Below are 27973 nucleotides of genomic sequence, written 5' to 3' on the forward strand. Positions count from 1 at the left end.
TCGCTATATGCTAGTTAAATACAAGCACATAGAGGGATTAGCAAGGGGTTAACATTAGAATCACCATTTCTATGAATTAATTATTTTTTTGTGTTTGTTTCGCTTAAGTTGGCATTTGGGCCTATCAAAGATGGCCGCTGACACCACACGCCGAAGTGGCCACTGTCTCATGAGGCGCAGAGTGAGCTGCGCATGGGCAAGATATCTCCTAAACCTCGTAGCGACCTTTGCACAGACTGTCCCCAGTCAAGGAGACAAAACGGAACACATGCCAAGACACAGGAACAATCGACCTTACAGTAATCCGGAACAAGCCGATACTTCATTTATTTATTTATTTATTTTTCACATTTATAGAGCGCACTGTTACCCAGAGGTGTCCTGGCGCTAGTTGAGAGAGTGGGTATAAGCAGGGGGTTACTGTGTGAAAAGCCAGGTCTTTAAAGCTTTCCTAAAAGACAAGAGGTCCGGTAGTTGTCTGAGGTTTAGTGGTAACGCATTCCATGCCTTTGCTGCCCCTAGAGAGAAGCTCCTGCCTCCCCAGCGGGCTTTCCTAACTCTGGGGATGACTACCAGACTCTGCTCAGATGATCTCAGAAGTCTTGTTGGTCTATGCCACTGAAAGAGTTGGGAAATACAGTGGGGGCCTAGGCCATGCAAGGCCTTGAAAGTTACGCAAAGTGATTTAAAAATAATTATCTTGCGAACTGGTAGCCAGTGTAGCTTGGCCAGGTCTCGAGATACAGAGGCGAATTTAGGTGTGCCTGTGATTAGTCGGGCTGCAGCATTCTGCAGAATCTGGAGTTTGTTGAGGAGCCCCTGTTGGGCGTTCAGCAGAAGGCTGTTACAATAGTCCAGCCGAGACATCACCAGCCCTGTGACCACGGTCTTCTTATGCTCATCTGCAAGAAACAGCAAGACTTTCCGAATGGTTTTTAGGACAAAGTGAGTTGCTGAGGAGAGTGCATTAATTTGGGGCTTAAAGGACAGAGAGTTGTCCATAAGTACACCCAGGTTTTTGACCTTTGGGAGCGGAGCTGGAGGAGTGCCCATTTCCTCGGGCCACCAACGTGGGGACCAGAAGTTATCGCTGGACCCGAACAGCAAGACTTCGGTTTTAGTAGAATTTAATTTGAGGCAGTTATCAGCCATCCAGTTACTAACTTCCCGCATACAGCCTCTGAATCTATTCGCTGTGCTGTCAGTTTCCCCTGGTAGCAGAGATACCACTATCTGAGTATCATCTGCGTAAGAAGTTAACTTGAAGCCAAAAGATCTGATGACTGGTGCCAAGGTGGAGACGTATATATTAAAAAGGGTGGGACTCAAGGAGGATCCCTGAGGGACTCCGCAGGGAAGCATGAAAGGGTCTGATTCATAGTCCCCTAGTGCCACCTTCTGAGTCCTATCCGACAAGAAGGCGAGCAGGAGTTTTAGCGCATTGCCCTGAATCCCAGTGGCCCTGAGCCGGTCCCCAAGTATCTTATGGTGGACCGTATCAAAGGCCGCGGACAGGTCCAACAGGATCAGGGCAGCTCTGCCTCCTGCATCCATCACTGTTCTCACATCTTCTGTTGCTTTAATCAGGGCAGATTCGGTACTATGCCCTGCCCTGAATCCATGTTGGGAACAGTCCAGGCCCTGGCCTGCCCCTAGAAAAGCGCTTAGCTGAGTGTTTAGGATACCCTTCAGGATTTTCGTCGGAAGGGGTAGCCTAGCTATTGGCCGAAAGTTGTTCAGGTCAGTCACCGCTAAATTAGGCTTCTTCAACAGGGGTAAGATGGAGGCTTGTTTCCAACGTAAGGGAAATTCCCCATTTTCCGACATGACATTGAACAGTGGGGTAAGCCCTGCGGCCACGGCCGAAGAGGCCAGTTTGGCCACGCTGGCTGGGCACGGGTCATTGGGGGAGCCTGAGTTTGTCCGTAGAAGTCTGCTCTCCACCTCTTCCTCCCTAATGGGGGAGAAGTTGAGAAGCTTCGGAAGGTTGATGTCTGCCTCAGGGTTAACTTCAGGAGCGGCGGTATTGACACGCATGTCTAGCGGACGGAAGATAATTTCTACCTTTTCTAAGAAGAAATTCGCCAGCTCTTGGCATAGTTTGCAGCTAGGGGGTATCTCCACTGGTTTGATGGCCGCCAGGGACGATACTGTGCGAAATAATTCCATAGCGGAATTACTGGCCTCCTTGATACGTTTCGTGTAGAACTCATGTTTTGCCTCTTGGATCGCAAATTTATACCTTTTTATCTCTAGATAGAGAAGCTTTCTGTCCTCCTCTTTGTATTTTTTCCGCCAGATTCTTTCCTGCTTTTTACAAAGCAGTTTATGGTCCCTGATACGTTCAGAGAACCACGGCGCAGAGGGGCTGGATCGGGTGGAGTGAAACGTTTTTGGAGGGGCAATGTTGAGGCATGCTGCCTCCAGCCAGTTAGTGTATGAAGTGGCTGCATCTTCCATGTTTGCCATAAGGGGCCGCATGGAGGTTTTGAGCAGATTCTCTAGGGCCTCTCCATCTATATTTTTCCACCTCCTGATCGTTCTAGGTGGGTTCATGACCTTACTAGGTCTAGAAGGCGGGGCCAGGCTGATTTCAAAGTGCACTACCGCATGGTCAGACCAGGAGACCGGAAGAATTGCCGTGATTTCAAGGTTGGGAAGATTGGAGAAAATCCCATCTAGAGTGTGCCCAGCCCTGTGGGTTGGGCCGTTAACCCTTTGGTTGAGCTCAACCCCACGCATCTGATCTAAGAGATTCCGCGTGTCGGGATCTAACTCACATTCCAGATGAAAGTTAAAATCTCCCAGCACAGTAAATGTTTTTGCGCAAAGTGCTTCTTCTAGCAAGCAACTGAGTGCAGGGAGGAACGGGGCTTTGGGTCCGGGGGGCCTGTAAAGTAGGCCACCCTTGAGAGATTGATGGTTAGAAAGGGTCAGGTTGTAGATAAGGTCTTCAAAATGGTCGGTGGTACCCGACTGGAATGAACCTCTGATGGAATTATGGTAGATAATAGCGAGACCTCCCCCCCTTTTATTTCCTCTGTTCTGGACAAAGCAGTGGTACTCAGGGGGGGTAGCTTTGACGATATCCGGACCTGAGGCTGCATCTGTCCAGGATTCTGTTACGAATGCTATCTGTGATTTGGTTTCAACTATGAGGTCCGCTAGCTCTATACTGTGTCTCACCAGGGATCTAGCGTTAAGTAACAGGCATTTAACTGCAGTGTGTTTTTTCCTTATCCAAGGCACTGATGAGGCCGAACAGAACTTACTAGTTTGCCAATAAAACTTGGGGAGAGCTTGATTGCAATTGATGCAGCGCTGTGGGGGGGGGGCAGTCCATCCTCACACATTTCTAAAATCACGCATCCCGAGCTCCTGCCTTTGTATCGAAGAGCCAGAAGGGTGTCACGGCAGTAGACAAAGTGACTTGACGTTTTCCCTGACCCCGGACCAAAGGTTCCGGCACTAGGCGCGGAACCGGCGCGGACGGGTGGGTGCAGACGGGCTTGCCTTTGGCGAGCCTTCGGCGCGCCGCCGGCGCGCCCGCTGCGCTCGTCCGCTGCGCTTCCTGGGGAAAGTAGCCATTTTATACCAATCGTGGAGTGAGGGGCGGAGCACTAGTCTGCTCGCCCACCTCCTCTGTCACGAGGGCGGAACAACGGGCCACTCGTCACGGGTTCGATCCCCGATTGTGCAAAAGAGCAATATTTACAAGCTGAGCGGTTTCAAGGTACTGGTATTAAAATATAACGAGTGCAATTAAAAGCGAGCAGCAGGTTAAAAGTATAGAACCACGTACCAAACAGCAATGTGACAAAGCTTAAGTCACCGGCTTCCGCCTCAGGATCGCACTGTTACATACACACGCAAACACCAGCTGTGATGTGAGGGGCAGGAAGTTTATACCAATCGTGGAGTGAGGGGCGGAGCACTAGTCTGCTCGCCCACCTCCTCTGTCACGAGGGCGGAACAACGGGCCAATCGTCACGGGTTCGATCCACGATTGTGCAAAAGAGCAATATTTACAAGCTGAGCGGTTACAAGGTACTGGTATTAAAATATAACGAGTGTAATTAAAAGCGAGCAGCAGGTTAAAAGTATAGAACCACGTACCAAACAGCAATGTGACAAAGCTTAAGTCCCGGCTTCCGCCTCAGGACCGCACTGTTACATACACACGCAAACACCAGCTGTGATGTGAGGGGCGGGAAGTTTATACCAATCGTGGAGTGAGGGGCGGAGCACTAGTCTGCTCGCCCACCTCCTCTGTCACGAGGGCGGAACAACGGGCCACTCGTCACGGGTTCGATCCCCGATTGTGCAAAAGAGCAATATTTACAAGCTGAGCGGTTACAAGGTACTGGTATTAAAATATAACGAGTGCAATTAAAAGCGAGCAGCAGGTTAAAAGTATAGAACCACGTACCAAACAGCAATGTGACAAAGCTTAAGTCCCGGCTTCCGCCTCAGGACCGCACTGTTACATACACACGCAAACACCAGCTGTGATGTGAGGGGCGGGAAGTTTATACCAATCGTGGAGTGAGGGGCGGAGCACTACTCTGCTCGCCCACCTCCTCTGTCACGAGGGCGGAACAACGGGCCACTCGTCACGGGTTCGATCCCCGATTGTGCAAAAGAGCAATATTTACAAGCTGAGCGGTTTCAAGGTACTGGTATTAAATATAACGAGTGCAATTAAAAGCGAGCAGCAGGTTAAAAGTATAGAACCACGTACCAAACAGCAATGTGACAAAGCTTAAGTCCTGGCTTCCGCCTCAGGACCGCACTGTTACATACACACGCAAACACCAGCTGTGATGTGAGGGGGCGGGAAGTTTATACCAATCGTGGAGTGAGGGGCGGAGCACTAGTCTGCTCGCCCACCTCCTCTGTCTGTCTTCACTAACCAATGACCTCACCCCTCGAACTGTACTGAAAATCTTGGGATATTGGTCGTGCGATCTCAACCAGCCAATCACGACTGCTCTAAAGTTAAAATTTGTATCTTCTATGATGTGTTTTATTATAAAAAGGCCAGTAGAATAGGGAGGGTACTCCTACATTCCTAAATTCCTACCACAGCAGAGAGCGCAGATCTTTCTTTTTCAATTCATCATTTTTCCACGTTCGTTGTGACGCCTTTCCTGATGATCCAGATGCTGCCCGAACGTTTGATGACTGCAAACTTTTTCTAAATCTACGAATTATGAAATGCTTGCACGATTTCTGGTCCTCTGAGAAATTGGGACTGTAACGTGCTGAGTAAAGAACTTTGAGCTTTGGCCTGCTTTCCGGACAATTTGACAAAATTTGCTTATACAGAGCCAATGAATTAGAGGACTTCAAATAGCCAGATTAGGTAAATATGATTTTCTGCGATTTACCTGAATTAATCAAGAAATTCTAAACTTTGACGAGATAAATGAAAACATAAATCATTATGATAAATTTAGATAAACCATTATTAACGAGAATTAACGAGTTGTGGTTTTCTTCCATTAAGAAAAATAAGGATTCTGAATCTTAAAATGTGTTTTAGCTGGTTCTAAATCGCCATCAACCAATCCAACTAAATTGGTCCATTCGACCAAGTGGGAGGAGTGCCTTGATGTTTGAGATTAGGGATCTGTAGGCGAAGGATGTTAATGTATATTTTGTAAAATAACTTTTCTCTCCCTATAGGTTACAAGGTATTTCCCCCCACATGTCCAGCACTTGAATTTCTCATCCCTGCTGTGTGTGCAGACTCAGTGAAAGAGACGTGTGAGTGTTGGTGTTATGGGCCCCACCAATGAATGCGTGTGTGAATGAGTGTGCGTGACGACAGGTCTGCGACGCAGGGAGGATATTGGTACATGTTGTTCCCCATTTCCCAGTCTTGCGCTGGATCACTTACATACACTGTGTGAGGGAAGCTTGCAGTGATGCTGCTTGTGCTGTATCTAAAGTGTGTGAAGGAAGCTTGCAGTGACAGCCCATACTGCACCTGTAGTGGGTGAGGGAAGCTTGCAGTGATGCTGTTTGACCTGTACCTGAAGTGTGTGAGGGAAGCTTGCAGTGACAGCCCATACTGCACCTCCGGTGGGTGAGGGAAGCTTGCAGTGGTTCGGCTTGTGCTGTTGCTACAGTGTTTAATGGGAGTTTGCAGTGATGCAGTGTGTGAGGGGTTTTGCTGAGATGTTGTTCGTGCAGTGCGTGCAGTAGGTAAATGTATCTTGTGGTGATGCTGTTCGTTCTGTATCTTCAGTGTGTCATGGAAGCTTGCAGTGATGCTGGTGGTGTTGATCCTGCAGTGTGCGGGGGGTTTTTGCAGAGGCCGCCGTTCCTCCCCGAAGGGGGGGAGAGGCTCAGGGGCCGGCGCCATAACCCGCGCCGCGCCGAAGGTGGCGAGAAGGAACCGGTTCTGGGCGCCCCCCCGGCGACCGGAAGCGGCGAACAGCAGCCCCTCCTGCCCACGCGCTGGCCTCGCGGCTACCACCCCCCCCGCAGCCAATGGGGGGGCGAGGCAGGATGCAAACCCCCCAATGGGGGGGCATGCCCGATCGGCGGGAAAAGAAAAATGAGGAATATAAGGGACCGCTCTCCCAGGCAGCTCCTAACTTCGGGGAGCAGGGAGAGCGGCGCACCGACGTGGTTTCCTGCAAATGGTTTTGCTGCCTGGACGAAGATAAGGGACGAAGTACCGCCGGACGACGAAGCGCTGCCTGGACGAACTACGAAACGGTGACCAGGCATAGAGTCCAGGACTGGGGTGACTCGGCGCGCCCCCTCCCCTCCCGAGTGGCGAGATCCCCGGGTCCCCGGGAGAGATCCTCGTAGTGTGCCGGTTGCTCGAGGCGAGCCACGAACAGCGAGCGGAGGGAAGCATTGCAGCGTCGGACGGAGAAGGTGACGCCCCCTCTACCACGAGCGGACCACGAGCGGTGTTTCCCCTGGAGCAACCCGGTGTCCTCCCAAGCCAAGCAACCACGCACTGTTTCCCGGAGCAGTCCCAGGGCCACCAAGCAACCCGGAGAAAGGGGGAGGAGCTCACCGCTACGCCGGAGTCCTTTCGACAACGGGACAGGTAGCCTGAGGACACGCACTGTCGCTGAGCAGCTCCTTCTCTCGGCATCACCGCTAGCGCGCTGGGTCGCTGGTGCACCCAGCGGGACGCGCGCGCGTCTGAACGAACGCGCCGGGAAGATTTAAAGGGCCAAGGGTCACGGACAGCGGCAGGCCTTGTTGTATCGCGCGCACCACGCGCCCCTCCCCCTTTAAGAGCCGGAGCAGCAGGCAGAAGCAGCAGATCGGTGGCTTGGGGGGAAGAAAACTCGATACCCGGCCCAGAGGTGCTTGGAAAAAGTGGAACATCTCTAAGATAATACATCATTTTGGTGCATAAACGAGCGGCAGCACCCCGCCAACAGCGATGGCAGAAGGGCAGCCTGAAGAAATTGCCGAGCTCCTCAAGCGCATCAGGGAAGCAGCTGAGGTACACGGCAGGGAGTGGCTGAAGCCACATCTGGGCCTCGAGGGAGAAGAAAGTGCAGAGGCGCAGGCATCGGATGACGCTGACCCACCATCGCCAAAAAAGCAGAAGACGGCAGCGCCAGAGACTGCCACACCAGGGCTGGCTCAGAGGAAGGTTCCCAGGAGAAAGCCGCAAAAGAGGAACCCACCATCGGGGGGCGCACCAAAAGGCGACAGCGGCGGAGACCCCAGCAGAGCTACAGGCGGTGAGCATATTGCGACTATTGTGCAGGAATGTGTGAAATCGATGGCGCCCTTATTGCTGAAAGGTTTTGGGCAGGGTTCCGGGGAAACCCTGACACAGCGCGCAGATGACACGCCCGGCTTGCCATGGCACTTGATAGATCCCGGGTGGGCACGTCAAGCTAGACTGCAAGGACAAGGTGGGCAGAGTAGCCAGGGCGAGGCGGGGTCACCCTTGGCGGCATGGGGATACACGGGCGGCGTAAGCGCCCCCAGCAAGCGAGTCTCAGGCCGCAGAAGGCTACAGCAGGCCATCCCCTGGCCCTGCGTCCTTGACCACAAGGGCTACGGGCTTGGCAAGTCTTATCCCGGTGGCGGTTAAAGAAAGGATATGGCGGAAGGAGTTTATAGATATTTTTTCCTTGCTGGAGGTTCAAATGGAGGGGTTGGACCTCACCGCCTGTGATAGGAAGGAGGAAGACAAGAGGGAGAGGCGCGGCGCCAGGAAGGAGCGAAACTTTGATAATTGGTTGGATGCATTCAGAATTATGGCGTGCATCATTGTAGAGAAATTCCCGCGCTGCGCAGCAGATTTATGGCTATACGAATCTAATATTCATTGGGCCCAGAGGCAATTCCCAGGTGATGCATGGCTAGAGTATGACAAAGGTTTTAGGTTGAAGATGCAGAGGCATCCAGAGATAGAATGGAACGAGGAGGATGTTTCTGGATTCATACATAAGATGCTAGTGGCCAAAGAGGTAAAAGCCTGGGCAGGAAAGAGTGACCAGTCCTTTCGGAGCTCCTATAGAGGGAAGGGGAAGGCGTTTCACAGGCCCAAGTTTAGCGCGGGGAAACCGAACCCATCTAATGGCCCGCCAGCAATTTGTTGGAGATTTGATGCCGGAGAGTGCACGTGGGGTGCAGCATGTAAGTTCCTGCACGCATGTTCCAATTGCGGGGGCGGGCACCCGTCAGCTGGGTGTCGAGGCAAGCAGGATCGGAAGAGGGACAAAAAGGACAAGAAAAGTAAACAGTGATGGGAAGCTGCGGGGTCTGGAGGATTGCCAGTTAGCCAGGTCCCCAATTAACATACATCAGCTGAGCAAATTGGCAAATAAATACCATAACAGAGCAGACGCAGCAACATTAGTCAAAGGTTTTGAGGAAGGTTTCGTTATACCGTTCAGTGGCACACCTCCCCTGGGGGGGGCAAAAAACTTGAAATCCACTAGACAGCACCCAGGGGTGGTCACCAAGAAATTGGCGAAGGAAAAGTCATTAGGCAGGATAGAGGGCCCCCTACCACTGCACCTGCAAAAAGGCCTGGTGATCTCCCCCCTGGGGGTCGTGCCCAAAAGGGAGCCAGGACAATTCCGCCTCATACACCACCTCTCTTTCCCTGAAGGATCTTCAGTGAACGATGGCCTAAGCCCAGAGGCATGCTCGGTGAGCTATGCATCCGTGGACGATGCTATTGATATGGTAAAAATGGCAGGGCAGGGGGCACTAATGGCCAAAGCAGACATAGAGTCCGCTTTTCGTCTGTTACCTGTCCACCGCTCCAGTTTTCATCTGTTGGGTTTCCAGTGGGAAGGGAACCTATATATTGACAAAGCCATGCCCATGGGCTGCGCCATATCATGCGCATACTTTGAGATGTTCGCCACATTTGTAGAATGGGCCCTGCATGAGAGACACCCAAAAGGGGGGAAGCTCCATTACCTGGATGACTTCATGTTTACGGGCCCCCACCCAGTCACCAATCTGTGGGAGCACGTTGGCAGCGTTTGAAGAGCTGGCAGGGGCGCTAGGGATTCCCCTGGCCCCAGATAAAACAGTGGGCCCTTCCACACAGCTCACATTCCTAGGCATAGAATTGGACTCCGTGGCCGGAACGGCTAGGCTCCCTCAAGACAAGGTAGAGGACTTTAGGGCAGAAGTGCGAGGCCTGTGCGGTAAGAACAAAGCAACGCTCAGGGAGCTACAAAGGCTAATTGGGAAACTCAACTTCGCTGCCAGGGTTATACCAGTGGGTAGGGTGTTCGCAAGGCGACTCACGCAGTTGACAGCAGGCCTCACACATCAGCACCATCACGTACGGTTGGGAACGGGGGTAAAACAAGACCTATGTATGTGGGATAAATTTCTCGCGGACTTCAATGGCGTCCTCATATGGAGGGAAGGCTGGGTAACAGCCAAGCAGATAGCCCTGTTTACCGATGCAGCGGGCAGTGCAGGATTTGGGGCAATTCTTGGCGGGAAGTGGTGTGCTAGGCAGTGGCCGGAGAGATGGCACAGAATAGGTCTCACAGACAACATAACATTTTTGGAGCTGTTCCCCATTGTGGTGGCCATGACAATATGGAAACGTGAGCTAAAGAACATGAAACTAACACTCTGGTCTGACAAGGGGGTGGTGCAAGCCATTAACAGGGGGGCGGCTAGGTGCCCCGACATCCTAAGGCTAATGCGTCAGTTGGTTCAATTGCAGCTGGAGGGAAATTTGGAGGTGAAGGCCCGCCATGTCCCAGGGGTGGACAACACAGTGGCGGACGCCCTATCCAGGTCACAGATGGACCGTTTCAGGGAGCTGGCGCCCGGGGCGGACGAACATATGACACCTTTCCCAGCGCAACTGTGGGACCTGGGGGGGGAGATCTCTCGATCCTGGTGAACCAGTCCCTCGCCCCCGAAGCGGCTAGGCGCTACAGAAAATACGCTGCAACAGTCATGGAGATAGGTGGGGTCCAGTCCCTGACCGACAGGGAGGGGACAAGAAAGGCGGCGGAGCGCTTTATACAGTGGACAAGGTCCTGGGCAAAGGCCCATCTGGCAGCCTTGGCTCATTTTGCAAAAATCCATACGGGGGAGGACCCGACAGCATCCTTGTACCTCAAGGCGGCCATGAAAGGGTGGAGGCGGGTCGAAGGAAAAAAGGTGGACGGCAGGAGGCCCATAGATTTCGAGAAATTAGGCAGTTTGTTGGAAGCCTTATCATGGTGTACGAAGGATAACTTTGAACTACTCCTGTTCCAAGCAGCGTTCTTGGTAGCGTTCTTTGGTGCCTTTCGCATTAGCGAGCTAGTGGCCCCCAGGAGGCAGGGGCCGGCTGAGCGCTGCATCCAAGCAGAGGACGTCAAGCCCGGGCCAGCCTCAGTGCAAATAAAGCTGCGAAGGTCAAAAACAGACCAAGAAGGAAAGGGCGCGGTAGTGCAGCTGAGGTGCATCCAGAGCAACAGGTCATGTGCAGTATGCTGCCTGCAGAAATACATGGTGGCTCGCCCCATGGAAGCATGGAAGCTTGCAGTGATGCTGGTGGTGTTGATCCTGCAGTGTGCGGGGGGGTTTTGCAGTGTCAGCTTCTGCTGCACCTGCAGTGTGTAAGGTAAGCTTGATGTCATTCTGCTCGGGCTCTGGTTGCAGTCAGTAAGGGAATCTTGCAGTGGTGCTTTTTGGCTCTATCTGTAGTGGGTAAGGAAACCGAGTGGTATAATTGTTGTTTATGCCATCCCTGCTCCTGTCCCCGTTGAGTGAGTTCTTATTCATTCCTTCATTCAACCACTGGCTGGCCGCGCGCGCTGCTGCATTCGTGCTGCTCCGCGCACGCGCCTCCTGTGACTCCATTTGCGACACCGCTTCCTCTTGCGCCTTTTCCAAGTCTCTGCCCTCCTGGCTCGGACGGCGGGCGCGTCCTTATCGGCCCAGACCAGGCGTCAGTCCGCCGCTTATCAGCCCTGGCCAGCTTTACACACGAGCATCCTCTCTTCCAGGGAGGAGGGAATCATTGCCGTGAAGGGAGGGGCGGGGCGTTACGGGCTGGCGCAGGGGGCGTGAGGCTGGGAGCAGCATCTTTCCCTCATGAAACTAGTGCGCGCGAATCACTGTAGCGGCGGAGCCAGGGCCACCGTTCATTCCTTCGGCCGCGAGGCGCTATAGAGGCAGAAGCTTGAAACCGCGCCTCCTAGAGGCGATAGGTCGCAAGGAAGTCCTCCAGAAGGGAAGCATACAGAGTGACACAACATCTGTAGGGGCCAGGACAAGAGGCGCCAGACCCCAGCCACTTGCTTCGAGGAGCTAGAGTACCCCTGTTTTAACAGATTGAAGCTTGAAGAGAGCCATCTTGCCCCGAGAAGTTATCACTCTCTAGTAAGAAGCTGCAGAGGGGTGAGAGCAGAGGCTCCTCTGGGTCACAGGCCCTCCAGTGGCCCTCCAACAGCGGTGTACCTTGCTGAGGATCCTGGGACAAAAGACCCTGAAGGCCGCTCTGACATCGGATGCTCCCCGGCACAAGAGACTGGGGGGCCCCTGCTGAAGAGGGGGCTCCCGGCACACTCCGTTGTCCGAGGCAGTTGTCGGGTCTCTGCCTGCCCTCCCCTAACACCTCTCCCTCCTTCTCCACTCTGCTTCGGGTGCCGCCTCTAGAACTTCACCTGCCACCACATAGCGGCTAGAAGAGGCGCCTCTACTGCCGTCCTCCGCCCCTCAGGAGCAGCCGACCATGGGCAGAGGGGGCGCCCCAGCATGTGCCGCCGACCTCGGGTAAGGCCTACTCTGTGTGTCCGTCTCCTTTTCGCCTCACACTAGCGCCTGTATTTGCTGGGTATGAGCTTTCTGCTCTAGGCGCGAACAACTGAACCACCGTAGAACGCTGCTCAGACGCAAGAAAATGTTATTTTTATCTAAATAACGCAAAATAACGCGCAGAACAGCATCTGATCCGCTCCAAACATCCAGCGAAAGCTTCTTAGTTCGAAAAACACTTCGTGAAGTTTCACCCCCGCTCTACTTATTCAATCCATAATAAATTCGTTTATATTTATTTATATACAATTGCGTATTTGTCAGAGCCTCCATAATACTCTTTTGGCCAATTCCGCTTCGCCTTCATTGGCTATAAAAGATGTAAAGTATGTTGGATTAATAAATTATTCCTTCCAAATAAATTATTCGCATGCATTACTGTACAACCTCCAGTTTTTCCCGTTAGCTTCTATGTATGTTGCCCAAACCAAAGGCGAAAAATCCCCTCCCTATACATTTTCTGTATTTTTATGTTTCCATTTTGTGAACTTGTTATTTCACTTCTCAAACGTGTTATTTGTTGTTCTGTTGAGTGTTTTGGTTACCCGAAGAAACGCTCAATATTCGACTGATTTGTGGTTTTCATTTGAAGGAGGAATTTCATACTTATCTAATATCACAATTAAAACACGCATGGCCATTTTCCAGCACATAAAACATACACGTATTGCCACGTAAGGCTGTCCCAGGTGTTCACACACATGCGCCGTTCTTATCCGTTACTGTTCGGAAACAACTATATAACACGTTGTGAACACATTTCTTTAAAGAAACAGCGAAAAGCAAGATTTAGGAAACCCGAGTATAAATCTGAGATTTTTCTATCTTATTTTATGGAGCAGACATATTCAAGGTTCTTGGGCGCGAACTTGCAATTTAAGCACAAGTGCTTTGACCACGTAGGCGCTTTATTATGGCACTCATAGCCGTCCCTGCCCGAGTTCAGTCGAGAATAGGCGCCTCTAGTAGCACAAAGGGCTTGCGGTGATGGGTAAAGAGAGGGCCGCTACAGGACGGACAGCTCTTTATTATGGGACCGAATGTTCTGGTGACATGGCGCTATGTCACGAGGCCGAAGGCCACCCCGAGCTGCTATTGTTGGACCATAAGACCCTTACCCTGTGTCTAGTACTTATTTCACGCACACGGCGTATTCTACTTTTCTCTTTGATGAATCCCTATGATTTTTATAGTTTTTAAACTACGTACATAGTGGGACCGAAATATCCAGCAATTCAGTAAGTAATTGGTTAGCAGCAAGCAGCTGCGTATTTTGGCCCAATGACGTCAAGTCGTGTTTCTGCTGACACGATAATAACCGACTACAAGTGGGTTTAACTATCACCAGATACTCGAAATGACATTATTGCACCATCACAATACATGCATTGTGTGCATTTTTTTTTTTTTATAATCGCCCATTTTACTTGCTTTTGAATAGCCAATTCACATTATTTGTATGATCTCAAAGCGCTTTATGACTACATGTTTTTACGATGCTGGGGCTCTCGCTGCCCAGAGTGATTATTTTTTAAAATTACATTTATGCGTGTGTTTTTTTTTCGAAACAGTGAAGTTTATGCAGAAATGAGTAATATAGAATACTGTTATACTATTATAGCTTCTGGGCTTCCGAATGGGGGAGAGTTGTAATGGAAAGTAATTGATAAGTCGGAAATGGATCCCTGAAAAGCGTTTATGCTGTTTGTGGGATGGTAACAACAGTCAGTCGTCTCGCATTCGGGCATGCACAGAAGGCGGCTTTAAACCAGCAGATTTCCATGCTGCTAGGACAGCTGGGGAGGTTAATGCACGTGTTGGCCAGACTCGCGTGAAACCAGTAGGCCGCAGATTTCATTCCTGCTAGAAAGCTCAGTGGGTTGCTGTGTTTGAGGCAGTGGTGTCTAACTTGTACTCCGAACGCTTGACTCTTAGTAATATAGTACAGGGGGTTGAGTGATTAGTACAGAGATCTTTTGCCAACTTGCTGGTCACTGATCAGGATTTAAGGGGGGGTTGAGTGATTAGTACAGGGATCTTTTGCCAACTTGCTGGTCACTGATCAGGATTTAAGGGGTTTGAGTGATTAGTACAGTTCTTTTGCCAACTTGCTGGTCACTGATCAGGATTTAAAGGGGGTTGAGTGATTAGTACAGAGATCTTTTGCCAACTTGCTGGTCACTGATCAGGATTTAAGGGGGGTTGAGTGATTAGTACAGAGATCTTTTGCCAACTTGCTGGTCACTGATCAGGATTTAAGGGGGGTTGAGTGATTAGTACAGGGATCTTTTGCCAACTTGCTGGTCACTGATCAGGATTTAAGGGGTTTGAGTGATTAGTACAGAGATCTTTTGCCAACTTGCTGGTCGCTGATCAGGATTTAAGGGGGGTTGAGTGATTAGTACAGAGATCTTTTGCCAACTTGCTGGTCGCTGATCAGGATTTAAGGGGGGTTGAGTGATTAGTACAGGGATCTTTTGCCAACTTGCTGGTCACTGATCAGGATTTAAGGGGTTTGAGTGATTAGTACAGAGATCTTTTGCCAACTTGCTGGTCACTGATCAGGATTTAAGGGGTTTGAGTGATTAGTACAGTTCTTTTGCCAACTTGCTGGTCACTGATCAGGATTTAAGGGGGGTTGAGTGATTAGTACAGGGATCTTTTGCCAACTTGCTGGTCACTGATCAGGATTTAAGAACAATAGTGTTAACACTGAATATTTAAACGCTGAGAGACACGTGGTATATGGTGGCGCTTTATAATTTGGCAGTCCAGAATAATATTATTTTACTATTCTAAATAGAAAATAATTAGATAGGCGCTGCGTTCATTTATATAAAATAATATTTGAACGAAAGCATCTTGCATTTATTTTATATCAATAACGGGTTATTTTTCAAGGCAATACAGGGCTTAGGTTATAGAGCTAAATGCACAGCTCTAAAACTTGTGCAGGAAATCCATTATCCAGTTCTTTTTGGTTGCATCATTTTAGTCATGAAAACATGATTTTTTGTTTAATCATTAAGACAAATGCACACTTAAAAAATAATAACATTTTTACTGTGCCCAGGAAGAGCACGCGCAGCATCTCATACTTTTTTACCAGTAATATATTGTCAAGACACAGTGAAAAAAGATAATTCTAGTAAATATTACAGCCCACAAGCAAGCGTTTTCCTAGTTTTCGTATCCAGTTGGACTGTAATGTATGTTTGTGCTGAATGCACTTTGCGGCATGGAGAAAAACAGTGTGTATGTTTTATTATTTGTGAGCACTAGATAGCGCTAACGCGGCCCAAAGGTATTGGAGCGCTTTACCCGAGCACCCATTACATTACAGAAGGGCGCATTCATTTTTGTAGGCACGGGGAGATTAGGTGATTTGCCCAGAATCACATGATGTTGAGGCGACGCCGAGATTATGCAGTCCTTGCTCTTCAGGCCATCAAGTTTTAAATGGCATGGCCCCGCAGGAAGCGGCCTCTTCTGTATTCCTGAGTTATTTTGCTGACCCACGGGTTCTCAAGTGACCCCCCCCCCTCCTCCTCGAGAAGCAGAACAGGCAGATTTAGGCAGCCATCCTATGGGCCTCAGTGGGACGTGCAGGTGATAACATTCCAATATTGGTTCATATATACTAATTGTTTCTTCACAAGGGGTTTTGATACATTTTCTTTTTTTATTCTGCATATTGTAGCGCTTATATTTGTCAGTTAAATAACTCTTGCCCTCGTCAGATCTCAAAGAGAAAGCAGAGTTTTTTTCACTAGAGAAATAAAAACGTTTGAATCAATAACTTCTCAACATTTTTGGCAACATAAAAGGAAAAAATGCACTGTTAAAACAATCGCCACGAACAGGAAATATACAAAGAGGACATTTTAAAACTTTTCTATATGCACATGAACTGCTGGGGCAACACGAGCACACTAAATTAAAATTACTTAGTAAAGATAGGTTTGTTACAGAAACAACATAGAATAAATACACAGTACTCGTTCTGACAGAGAGCAATGAAGCTTGTAAGAAACACCCCCATAATTTGAATTTCACGCTTTGAAGAGCACACAGGTCTCGCTCCTCCGGGATTAGAAATAAAATCGTGAAAATAAAAGATCGTATTTATAGTGCAGGCGCCTGCTGGTAGGCAAGATTATATACCCGCCTACAAAAATGTGCGAAGGTTACACTCTTCACGACTGTGATGGTCACAAAACATAGCGTGCGGGCACATTTTACTACACAACTAAGGCTTGCACGGTTCTTTCTTAAAGAAATAAAGTATACCTTACGCAGGATTTTTTTTTACAAGCAGCTGCTATCCTGTAGTTGGCATAAAAAAAAATGTAAATTATAAAATTGCATAAAGTATCTTTGTGAATTTGACACAACCCTAAAGCACGGCCTTGCAGCCCCGTTACACATAGTGGACAGAGCAGCTATACCCTAGATTAGAGGCTGACCACAGCTCCTCAATGTATTTAGCTATTGTAGATCAAGGTTGCTTTTCGTTTTACTGCCTGCAAATGGATTACAAACTGTAATTATGCATTAGAGGCGAATGATCCACATTTCATCTTCTAGTGAGGGATTGGCGGCTAAATATTGCTCCTCATTTCAACGCCTCCTAGTTTTTTTTAATGTATCTGTATAGTATGGACGTCTTTGCACTGCTTCACAAGTAACAAAACCGACAAAATGGAGTTAAAAGAAAAGTTGGGGACGAGAGGAGGAAAGGCAGGGCTAGATTTCCAAGCACAGTTTAACGAGGTGTGTTTTAGGACTTTCTAGATTGACAGCACACTTGGGTTCAGTTTGCAGAGGCTGGTGGTTGGTCCTCTCTCGGTATAGCATGAGTGGTTGATTCTTGGTCTTCAGTGCAACGAGTGCTTGCCCCAGGCATCTGTGTGGGTTTATAATACCACTATGGGATATAAGTGGGTTACGTGACACAGATCATTATGTACCCTGCAGGCTGCATGGGTGAAATAATGGAAAGATATAGCAGAAGGTTAGCACGGCTGACATCTAGTCATGCGATCACAGCGAGTCTGCATGGTGGGATAATGTGCCTGCTGCACAGATCTGTGAGTTCTTTGCAGATTGCATATTACAATCCTGGTGACATTGCTCAGCGAGCAGCAGTCCTCGTGCACCACACAGTGACAAGTTTAATCCATTATTCGAGCTCAGCCTTTCATCCTCCGGCATTGGAGAGCGCCTGGATGTTATTTAAGCACAACACCACCGTCCAGTCTGTGTTGAGCATCACATGGCCAGTAGGGATCAGTTTACCACCTGCTTTATTAATGGTTTCTGCTGCTTAAGTCGGCAATAAAACGGATTTCGCCCCCCTAAAGACCTTTATAGTGTTACACCCCCGTAATTCTCGAACAATTAGTTGGGTACAGTTGCTTTCAGTTGGGTATGTTGAGTTGTCTGCCGGATTTCACCTGGGATTCGTAAATATATATGCACACACTCACTCTCTCTCTGTCGACCTTGTTTTGAAGATCTTAAAACATGTTGGTTATTTTACAAAACAATGAGTTTTAAGTCCCCTCTCCTCTCCCTTTCCACTGCCCCTTAAGCCCAACTCATGCCTTGCTTGTCATATAATTTATTTTAACATGATATGCCATTGTGGTGGTTGAAAAATCTGAAGCTCACCCCAATCTTGCTGTACAAACGAAACCCCTGGGTGGTTAGGGTGCATTGCTCGGCCTATGTAGGGTTTTTTAGAGCACAATGCTGGCCAGGTCATCAGCTGTGATATGGCCTGCGCCTAAGGGGGTGGCTGGTTAGGCTGCTTTTAGCTGGAGGTTTTTAAGATGTATGTTGATGTGATGTAGGGCAGTGCTGAGCACTTTGTCAGGTTTCTGACCCCGGCGCCTTGTTGAGTCCACAAGAGTGCCAGGTTCCATGTCTAGCAAGTTCTTCTTGAGAAAGGCGAGTTAGGAGTGTGATTGGTTAATGCATGTCCGTTTACTGTTATGGTTGTATGCATTGTTATTCTAACTGTGTTTGACTATCTTTTGTTTTGAATGCACTTGTATTAGTTTTTTGACCTTATCTGGTGTTATGCGTTTTATCTATTTACTGTATCTTTTATTGTTTTAACCAACCGAATAAAGAATGATGATGATTGGTGATACATTGCTCATTCCATCATCACTATTTTCTTCCGCAGTAAAAAAGCACTTGCACATGTGTGCTGTTCTGCACGTTTGTGTTTCCTTTTCTCTGCAGAGCTGGTCTAGTGCCCTGGCTCCCACGCTGCAGCTGTTCAGGGTTGACTTTGGTGAGAAGTTCATTTTATGTGGCAGACTTCAAATCAGTAGGTAGCAAGGATGCCATGGGCCCCACTGCAAGAAAAGGAAAATGGCCCCTTTGCTGTTGGGCTATTAAAATACAGCAACTAAACAAGTTTCTTACCTTTGGCAATGCCTTATGTGGTAGAGACCCTATCTAGTCACAGAATTCTTACCTTCAAATTATCCCCAGGCATCAGACTGGATCCAGAGTTCTTAAATGTATTATGAACCCCTGCATGCCGGTACGTGCATGGGCGGCTCCTCCATTATAGCGGAGGAGTGTCGTACAACTGAAATGACCCTAGAGATGGAAAAATAAAATGGTAACTAAGTGAATTCATTACCATTTCATTGTTCATCACCCTGTCCCGAACAGAGTGTCACGATAAGTTCGGAGCTGCTGCTGAATGGCAGCAGCAGCAGGGAGGATGGTGGGCTGCCTTTTGCACTTGTTTAAAGTGCGCATGACTCTTTGGGCGGCCGTCTTGTGGCAGCTAGCCACACAGACAGCTGGGTAAGAGAAAGTAAAAGCCTCCATTTCTTGTGTGAGTGCCTATAGAGTCTGCTTTCACCAATCCTAGCTCTGTTCTGATGCTGTGAGAGCATCGGCAGGATTGGTTAAGAGAGTCAGCTGGGGCCCTGGAGTTACAGGGCAAGAAAATCGGAGCAAGGACGACACAGCAGCAACCACAGTAAGTACATTTAATTTTCTTTACTTAATTGTTTTGATTTTATGAAACCACCCACCCCCCCATTTACCTGCTCTCCACTCGCCAATGTTAGCAGCCGCCACTGGGTACGTGGTGTTGATTGGCTCCGCGTGGCATCGTCCGCATCGGAAGTGACGTGTGTGGTGCCTATATAGGCACCACTCCAGTGTTCTGAAGTCAGTTTCTTTTTGTGACTGAGCCACAAAGAACACTTGACTACTGGTGTGGAAAACTAGGCCCGTGAAAAGGGAGCAGCCTTGACACTAGAAATCTGCTCACAGAGTGAGGAGGATGGGTGGGTTGGTAAGGAATCTGCAGCTAGATAGAGTCTCTACCAGATAAGGCATTACTGAAGGTAAGTAACTTGTTCATCTGATAGAGACTTCTAGCTGCAAATCACTTACCTTAGAAGAGATACTAAAGCAATACCTCCATGGAGGTGGGTCTGCAAAACCATTTCCCACTAAAAAGTCCGGCAGGATTGAACAAGCAAAGTGTCTGTCCCGACGGACCTGACTGTCCAGGTAGCAGTACTAGGTGAAAGTGTGCAGAGAAGCCCTTGTTGCTGCCTGGCAGATATCCAGGACCAGTACTCTGCATACTAACACAGTGGTTGTACTCTTGGCTCTGGTGAAATAGGGATGCAAGTCCTCAGGGGGTTGTTTCCTGGCCAGTGCGTAGCAGATATTAATGCAGAGCACAATCCATTGGGAGATGGTCTATTTCTGCAAGGCCTTTCCGTTCTTCGCTCCGACACACCTCACAAGAAGTTGGTAGTCCACCCAGAACTCTTTCGTACAGTCAAGGTAGAATGACAATGCTCTTTTTGGGTCCAGTCGGTGGAGTTGCTCCGCTTCCTTAGAGGGATGTGGTGCCAAGTGACAGTCAAAAGCCATGGCTGCTCATCCGCTAAGCCGGGGGAGCGTCGTCAGACTGCTTCTTGAGCAGTGCAAAATAAAAATAAAATGATAATAATAAGAAGTTATCACTTTTTTTTTCTTTGCACCAGCCAGATTGGCGGGGCGGGGTTGACTTGCTGCAGATGGAGCAGGAGTGTTTTGCACTCCCTCCCTACATGGCCACGACGGCTTGACCTCTAGAGCCGGCCAAACCATCATGCGCACTTAGCATGTTTCCCATTGGGCTGTGTTGCACAGCCCCATGGAGAACATGTCCAGCCTCCCCAGGCACTGCCTGAGCGGTCAAACAGGCCACTCAGACCAATCACAATGCAGCTCAGGCAGCTTTGTGATTGGCTGGGAGAGTCTGGAAGCCTGGATGCTTCCGGTGCTGCTAGCAGACGGACAAGAAGCTTGCTGCAGTGGGAGAGGTGTGCGGCGGAGCAGGTACGTTTATTTTTTATTTACATTCTTTTAAAATGATGTGCCTGGGGCAATCACCCCTGTGGCCTCCCCATGCTACGCCACTGGTACCACCCTTCCCAATCTCCAACATCCAATGATCAAGCTTCATTAGCTCTTCTTCAGTTTCTTCGTTCATCACTGGGCAGACTAGTTTTTCCATTGTCATGGTAGCCTAAAGATGAAATAAACTTCCATCACATATGAGGACAGATGCAAATCTTCTCAGGTTCAGGTAAACTCTGAAGATATGGTTATTTTCTCAAACATGAATAGCTCACTGTGGCTGGAAGGGATATCATGGAAGGGATATCATCTAGGTCTTTAAGAATGAGTTTCAGTTATTGTTTTTTTGCTGGTTATCACCACAACACCCCTGTAAAGGGGGGGGGGGGGGTGCCAGTATGTGCTTTATAAATGCTTCACAACAAAAAACATTAAACAACCGAGTCATCAACATCTTTGCTTGGAATGCTATTCTGGCTACAGAGAGTTAAAGAAAAAATTATGTAGCAATCAAAAGGCTGGTTTATGTTAAGCATCCTTCCCAGGAAAGATTTACAGGAGTGTGGTGTGGGTTAGCCCGCATACACCAAACCACTCAATTGGATCCTTGCTTACAAGTAAGGAAATGCTCTCGCCAAAGTTTATGGTTTCACCACTGTTGAGCATGAAATCCTCCTTTGGCATCTTGACCTGGCTAATGAAATTTTCTTGTCCTCGTATTTTTTTATGCTGTTGATCTCCGTGCCCAAAGCGGTCTCAATTATCTATACTATTAGACGGGTTCCTCTAGGTTCTCGTGGGTCCAAACAGGGGTCTACCCCAGCCTCATGTTGAAACTTGGAACTTTGGGAGCAGTGTACATGCTGCATCATTTCTACACTGAACACGCGGCACCCACAATACGACTACAAGTGCATGTTCCAAAGCCATAGAAAATATGCTGCGATTGCACCGATCATACTACATTCTACAGTGCTGCAATGTAATTAATCATTTTAAGGGATGAGTAGACTGGAAATGTTGAAAAATGTGTGTATTATTGACTAGCTGCTCCTCGTTATATATATATTTACTTATAATCATCACTGTGAATCGTGTAACTAAAATTATGTACCAATATATATATTTATCAGCTGTTAATATTCAAATCAAGAACAACTGGTAAACTTAAAATACGTTTGCTGTCACATGATGCGGTTTGTTCTACATAGGTTGATAATGACATTCATATGCAGCTAGGTCATCTGGGTGAGAGATGTGGTTAGCAGTGTAACCAAGATACTGAAGACAGCCACAAAGTATAACTGATTATCTGAACAGTGAATATTTAGTAGAAATTTCTTTTTATTGCTACAGATGAATGTTCATCTGTGGCAATAAATAAACATTTCTACGAAATATTCCCAGTTCAAGGACTTTATATTGTCTCTCGGATGATCAGTTATATTTTATAGTTGGTCCATGAAGTTTTGACACTTAAAGGTAACCAGTTATCTGAGAGTCTAGCATCGGGCAAGATTTCTGCTACCTATTGTATGTCAGATGCTCATGAAGTTGGACTTTCACCTCCACCAAAGTCATATGCATTTAACACAAGTGAGTCATCATCAAACTTTATTCTGATTTTCAAATAAAACCATAAAAGTCATACAAGCATCGATAAAAACTTCACATAAGTACAAAATCGCGATACAGTATGTCCCATGTGGCCTTATTACAGAGTAAGATATATAGATCCCAATGCCAAGGTTAGTCGCAGCTTGACCTAAGCCTAATAGCAGCCCTCAAAAAGCGAAGCGTGTACAAGACGGTGTCATTAGAGAGAAGTTGTAAAAAAATAAAAGCAGTTCTCACCCTCCTAAAACAAGCCTTTTAAGAATAGGGTTAATAAAATACTTTCTGGGAAGCTCATAAAAACTACAAAACATTAAAAAGTGTATTAGGTCCTGAGGAAACTGGCCGCTGCAGCCACAGGGCATGAGGCACTGCCCTCTGTGAACACCACAATAGCAAAATAGATCAAGCCGAAATCTAGTCACAAAGTGAGTCATTTGACCCTGGATGGTTTTCCGACTAGTAGAGACTGTTATGGAACAAGGTGGCGGGGCAAGGGTGAAAAACTATATATAACACTTACCTCTGCAAGGCCTCTGTCTCTCCTTCATTGCCTATCCTCATGGAAGCAGGAAGCACACAGGCCCCCCTAAGCCAATCACGACGCTGCTGTCACCAGCATGACAGCAGTATCGTGATTGGTCTGAGTGGCCTGGTTCGGCACTCAGACAGGCAGTGGGAGCCTATGCATGTTCTCCACCCAGGCTGTGCAATATAGCCAGGTGGGGAACATACTAAGTGCGCATGACTGTTTGGCCAGCGAAACTGTCGTGTGCACTTAAGTGCACATATTTCCTCCTCCCCCTGCTCGGCCAGCCCAGTCCGCCCGCCCTAACCTGGCTCGCACCGACAAATAAAATGCTAATAATATTGTGTTATTATCTTTTTATTTTTCCTTTTTTTTACTGCTGAAAAGCAGTGGGGCAACTCTCCTCTGCCTTAGCAGAGGAGCAGGCGCGTTAAGTCCAACTAGCTTCCATGACTGCGGAGGCCTTGCTTGCCTCCTCTCATCGTGAACAGATGACCTTCACCTCTAGAGATTTACATCGCATCCGTGGATTAAACTCCTTCCGCCAACACAATGGAAGCACTTTTGTGAGAAATTAATGCTGGGCCTGATTGCCATTTTTTCTTTTTTTTCCACAAAAAACCCAGAAAGCAGGGTTTTTGTTTCTGAGAAACAAAAAGAACACAATGGCATTGACGCACAGGGAGTTTTTGCTGTGCACATGAGTGCCATTGTTGATTTACCCTGCCTGGGTCCCCCACGCCTTGCCTTGCATGGCACTCTCAGGCCTGGAAAATCTGTGTTAGGAGGTCTGACTCATCAAAGGTGGCAGCTTTGTTGCACATGGGCTTCCACAATCACTGATCATTGGCAGAGGCTTCACGGGTGGTCTATCAGTGGTAACTCCATGTCTAAATTGGGAACTGTACGTCTGGCATGGCTGAAACTCTATCAAACTAAAAGCAAGCCTTGACAGGGCCTAAACGTCTCGCCTGTGTGAGATCTATTGACTTTGGTGGATTGGAGTAGAATGGAGACGAGTAGCATTGTGTGGAGTGTGGTGCTGGGTGGGGAGGCATTGAGTAGAGCAGCACTGAGTAGAGCTGCACTGAGTAGAGCAGCATTGAGTAGAGCTGCATTGAGTAGAGTTACATCGAGTAGAGTGGCACTGAGTAGAGCAGCAGTGTGTGGTGTGGAATGGCATTGTATCGTATGAAATAGAGTAGCACTGAGTTAAGTAGAGCAACGTTGTGTGTAGTGGAGTAGCGTGATGTTGTGTGGAGTGGCATTGTGTGGAGTTGAGTGGAGTGGAATTATGTGGGATTGTGTGGACTGTAGTGGAGTGGCATTGTGTGGCACTGAATGGCATTGTGTGATGTGTATTGGCATTTACTAGAGTGGAATGAAGTGGCTTTTCGTTGCATTGTGTGGAGGTGGAATGAAGGGGCATTGTGTGGAGTTGAGTGGAATTGTGTGACGTGGAGTGGTATTGTGTAGAGTGGCACTGAATGGCATTGTGTGATGTGTATTGGCATTGAGTGGAGTGGAATGAAGTGGCATTTTGTGGCATTGTGTGGAGGTGGAGTGAAGGGGCATTGTGTGGAGTTGAGTGGAATTGTGTGACGTGGAGTGGAATTGTGTAGAGTGGCATTATGTGGAGTTGAATTCTGTGGAGTGTCTTGAAATTATGTGGCATTGTGTGGAGTGGAAATGTATAACATTGTTTGGAGTGGAATTGTGTGGTGTAGAGTAGAGTGGAACTGTGAAGCATTGTGTATGATGGAGCGGCATTTTGTGGAGTGCAGTGAAATGGTGCGGAGTGGAATTGTGTGGCGTAGGCTGGAGTGGAGTGGAAATGTGTGGTATGGTGTGGAATATTGAGGTGCAGAATAGAGTAGAACTATGTGGCATTGTCTACCGTGGAGTGGCAATGTGTGGATTGGGGTCAAATTGTATGTCATGAATTAGCAAGGAATTGTGGGAATTATGTGATGTGGAGTGGAATTGTGTGGCAATGAGTGGAGTGGATTGGAATTGAGTGGAGTGGAATTGTGTGTCCTTATGTGGCATGGACAGGAGTGGAACTGTGTGGTATTGTGTATCATAGAGTGGAATTGTGTGGCATGGAATGAATTGGAGTGGAGTAGAGTGGCATTGTGTATGATGTGGAGTAAAATGCTATGGCTTTGTGTGTAGTGGAGCAGCATTGTGTGGCATTGTATGATGAAGAGTGGACTTGTGTAGCATTGTGTGGACTGGAGTGCAACTTTGTGGTATTGTGTGGCATGGATTGTAATTATGTGGCATTGTGACAGCATGGAGTTGAATCTTTTGGTGTGGAATTGTGTGGCACTGTGGAGTGCAATGGAGAATAATTATGTGGCGTTTTGTGGAATAGAGTGGAATTGTGTGGCGTGAAGTGGAATTATGTGGCATTGTTTGGTGTGGAGTGGAATTAAGTGGACTGGAATCGTGTGGCATAGAGTGGAGTGGAACTCTGCCATTGTGTAGGGTGTAGTGGAACTGTGTGGAATTGTGTGAAGTGGTACTGTGTATCATTATGTGACATGGAGTGGAACTGTATGCCATTATATGGCGTGGAGTAGAATTGTGTGGCATTATGTGGCGTGACAATGTGTGGCATGGAGTGAAGTGAAAGTATGGCATTGTGTATAGTGGAGTGGAGCTGCATTGTGTGGTCTTGAGTAGAATTGTGTGGGATGGAATTGTGTGGAGTGCAGTGAATTGGAATTGTGTGTCAAAGATAGAGTGGAGTGAATTGTGGCATTGTGTGGAATGGAGTGCAATCGTGTGGCATTGTGTGGAGTGGAATGTTATTATGTGTCATGGCCTGCAGTCACATCATTTGGCAAGGAGGAGAATAGTGTGGCATTGTGGAGTGGAGTGGAAATGTGTGGGGTGGAGTGGAACTGTGTGAAATGGAGGGAATTATGAGACATTGTGTGGCATGGAGTTTAGTGAGAATGTGTGGAGAAGAATTGTGTGGCATAGAGTAGAGGGGGAAATGTGTGGCATTGTGTGCAGTGTAATTGTGTGTATTGAAGTGGAACTCCGTGCCATTGTGTAGCGTGGAGTGGAATTGTGTGGAATGGTTTTGAGTGGAGTGGACTTGTGTTGTATTGAATGGAGTAGAACTGTGTGAAATGGAATTGTATGTTATGTAGCATGGAGTTGAGTGGAACTGTGTAGCATTCTTTGGCGTGAAGTGGAATGGAACTGTGTGGTATTGTGTTACGTAGAGTGAAGTTTTGTGGCATTTTGTGGATCAGAATTGTGTGGAGTGCAATTGTGTGGCATGGAGTGTAACTGCGTGGAGTGAAATTGTGCAGAATTGTGTGTCATGGAGTGGAATTGAATGTCGTGGAATTGTGTGTTGTGGATTGGAGTGGAGTGGCATTGTGTGGAGTGGGGTGAAATTGTATGGAATTGTATGTGTGGTATTGTTTGGTATGTAGTGGAATAGTGTGGCTTTGTGAGGAGTGGAGTGCAATTGTGTGGCGTAGAGTATACTTTTATGGCACTGTGTTGTGTGGAATCATGTGGCATGGAGTGGAATTGAGTGGCACTGTGTGGAAAGGAGTGGAATTGTGTAGCATGGAATTGAGTGGATTGGAGCTTAGAGAAGTGAAGTGGCATTGTGCGGAGTAGAATTGTATGGCATTGTGTGGATTGGAGTTTAACTGTATGGCATAAGAGACAAAGATGGGCAGCAGAGGCACTGCTTGGCACACAAAACGACTATATTCCTATACATGTATATACCACAAGCATATATCACATGCACATCTCCCACGGATAGAGGCAGCTATGCAGATGTACCTCGGAAGCCTGTGAGTCCATCTCCAGTAACTGCAGCTGCAGCTTGTAGGAAAAGCGGCCCCAACCCGGTCCAATCACCCCCACCGCCCTGTGTACCAGACTGTGCCCGTAGGAGCTTAGTGAGAGTAGTGGCAGAAGGGGTTATCCTGAAATATCTGAACCAAATACACAGAGTTCCTTTGTAGCGCTGTGAAGGGGCCACAAAAGACTATGATAAACAATGAACGAGTGCACGTGATCGAGGAATTGTGTGTAATGCAAAGATGCTCCTGGTAGTGCTTAATGTTTGCAGATGGTGGGCATCCACACTCATTTTTGTAACCTACATGTGTGTGTGTGTGTGAGAGAGAAAGAGCATAGCAATGACAAAAAAAGAAAGAAGGGGTGAAGGTCGTGGAAGCATGCCCGTTGGACCAGGGAGCTCTTTCAGAGAAACTAAACAGAGGAGCAATATTGGACATCTGTCAGATCATAACAAGTACTATGCTGATGGCTTACACCATACCACAAATGCATAGAAAAGGGGCCTTGGCCTCTTGGAAGATGTATACTGGAAGGCTACCTGCACCCACCCAAGGGAGGTAGCTATTGGACCCGTGCCTGCCCCTACTACTACTTCAACTGAAAAGTGTACATAAAGATTACTGTAACAGCAGACTGTACAAGATGAGCCTAAGTTCGACAGACAGATGTCTAGAATGAGGAAAGGGGAGGATATATTCATACACACAATCTGCTGATATAGCGTTACCCAGACATATTGAGATGCAAGAGCAAATGAACACTTTGCCTATACCAGGGTCCAACTGACACCACAATTGATTTCTTAGGCCTCCCCAAAGATGTCTGCCTTCCGGATGCAAACGTATGCTCTGCTCCCTGAGACTGATAACAAAGGCAGGCATTGCAAGGGAATTGGAAATCAATGATGCCCCAAAAAGTTGAGGTCTCAACAAGGCATAAACCCATGCGTGGGAGCTTAACATATGATATATGGAACCACGGTCTTTCCGCAGAAATTAATTAAAATATGAGGGTCATGGAGGAGTCACTAAAGGCTTGAGGCTCTTGCTGTGAGCGCACTCTCACTTCTGTACATAGTTCAAGCCGTTAGATGGGTGATACTGTTACAAGAGACTTGTCTTACCAACAAATATATCACTAGTTGGGTATCCATAGATCAATGTGTCCCTTTTGAGAGCTATTTGTATGTACAGTCTGGGCCGAACAGTCATTATAATAATGCAGTGTCTATATGTTTTTGGCGTAAATGTTTTTCATTTTATGAAAGAATAAAAGAAATAAAAAGAATTAAATAGAAATTAAATGCAC

The 27973-nt window shown here is 47.8% G+C and overlaps 1 protein-coding gene across 1 annotated transcript in view; it reads left to right on the forward strand.

Moving 5' to 3' along the window:
- The first annotated feature begins 11584 nt into the window (after positions 1-11584).
- Positions 11585-27973, forward strand: part of LYL1 (LYL1 basic helix-loop-helix family member) — a 205488-nt gene continuing 189099 nt past the window's right edge. Inside the window, exon 1 of the mRNA XM_085600587.1 lies at positions 11585-12243. Within this exon, the coding sequence (XP_085456713.1) occupies positions 12226-12243 (18 nt within the window). The 5' untranslated portion in view covers positions 11585-12225. The remainder of the gene's footprint in view (positions 12244-27973) is intronic.

This window comes from Triturus cristatus, chromosome 4_2 (assembly GCF_964204655.1).
Source record: "Triturus cristatus chromosome 4_2, aTriCri1.1, whole genome shotgun sequence".
NCBI lineage: Eukaryota > Metazoa > Chordata > Amphibia > Caudata > Salamandridae > Triturus > Triturus cristatus.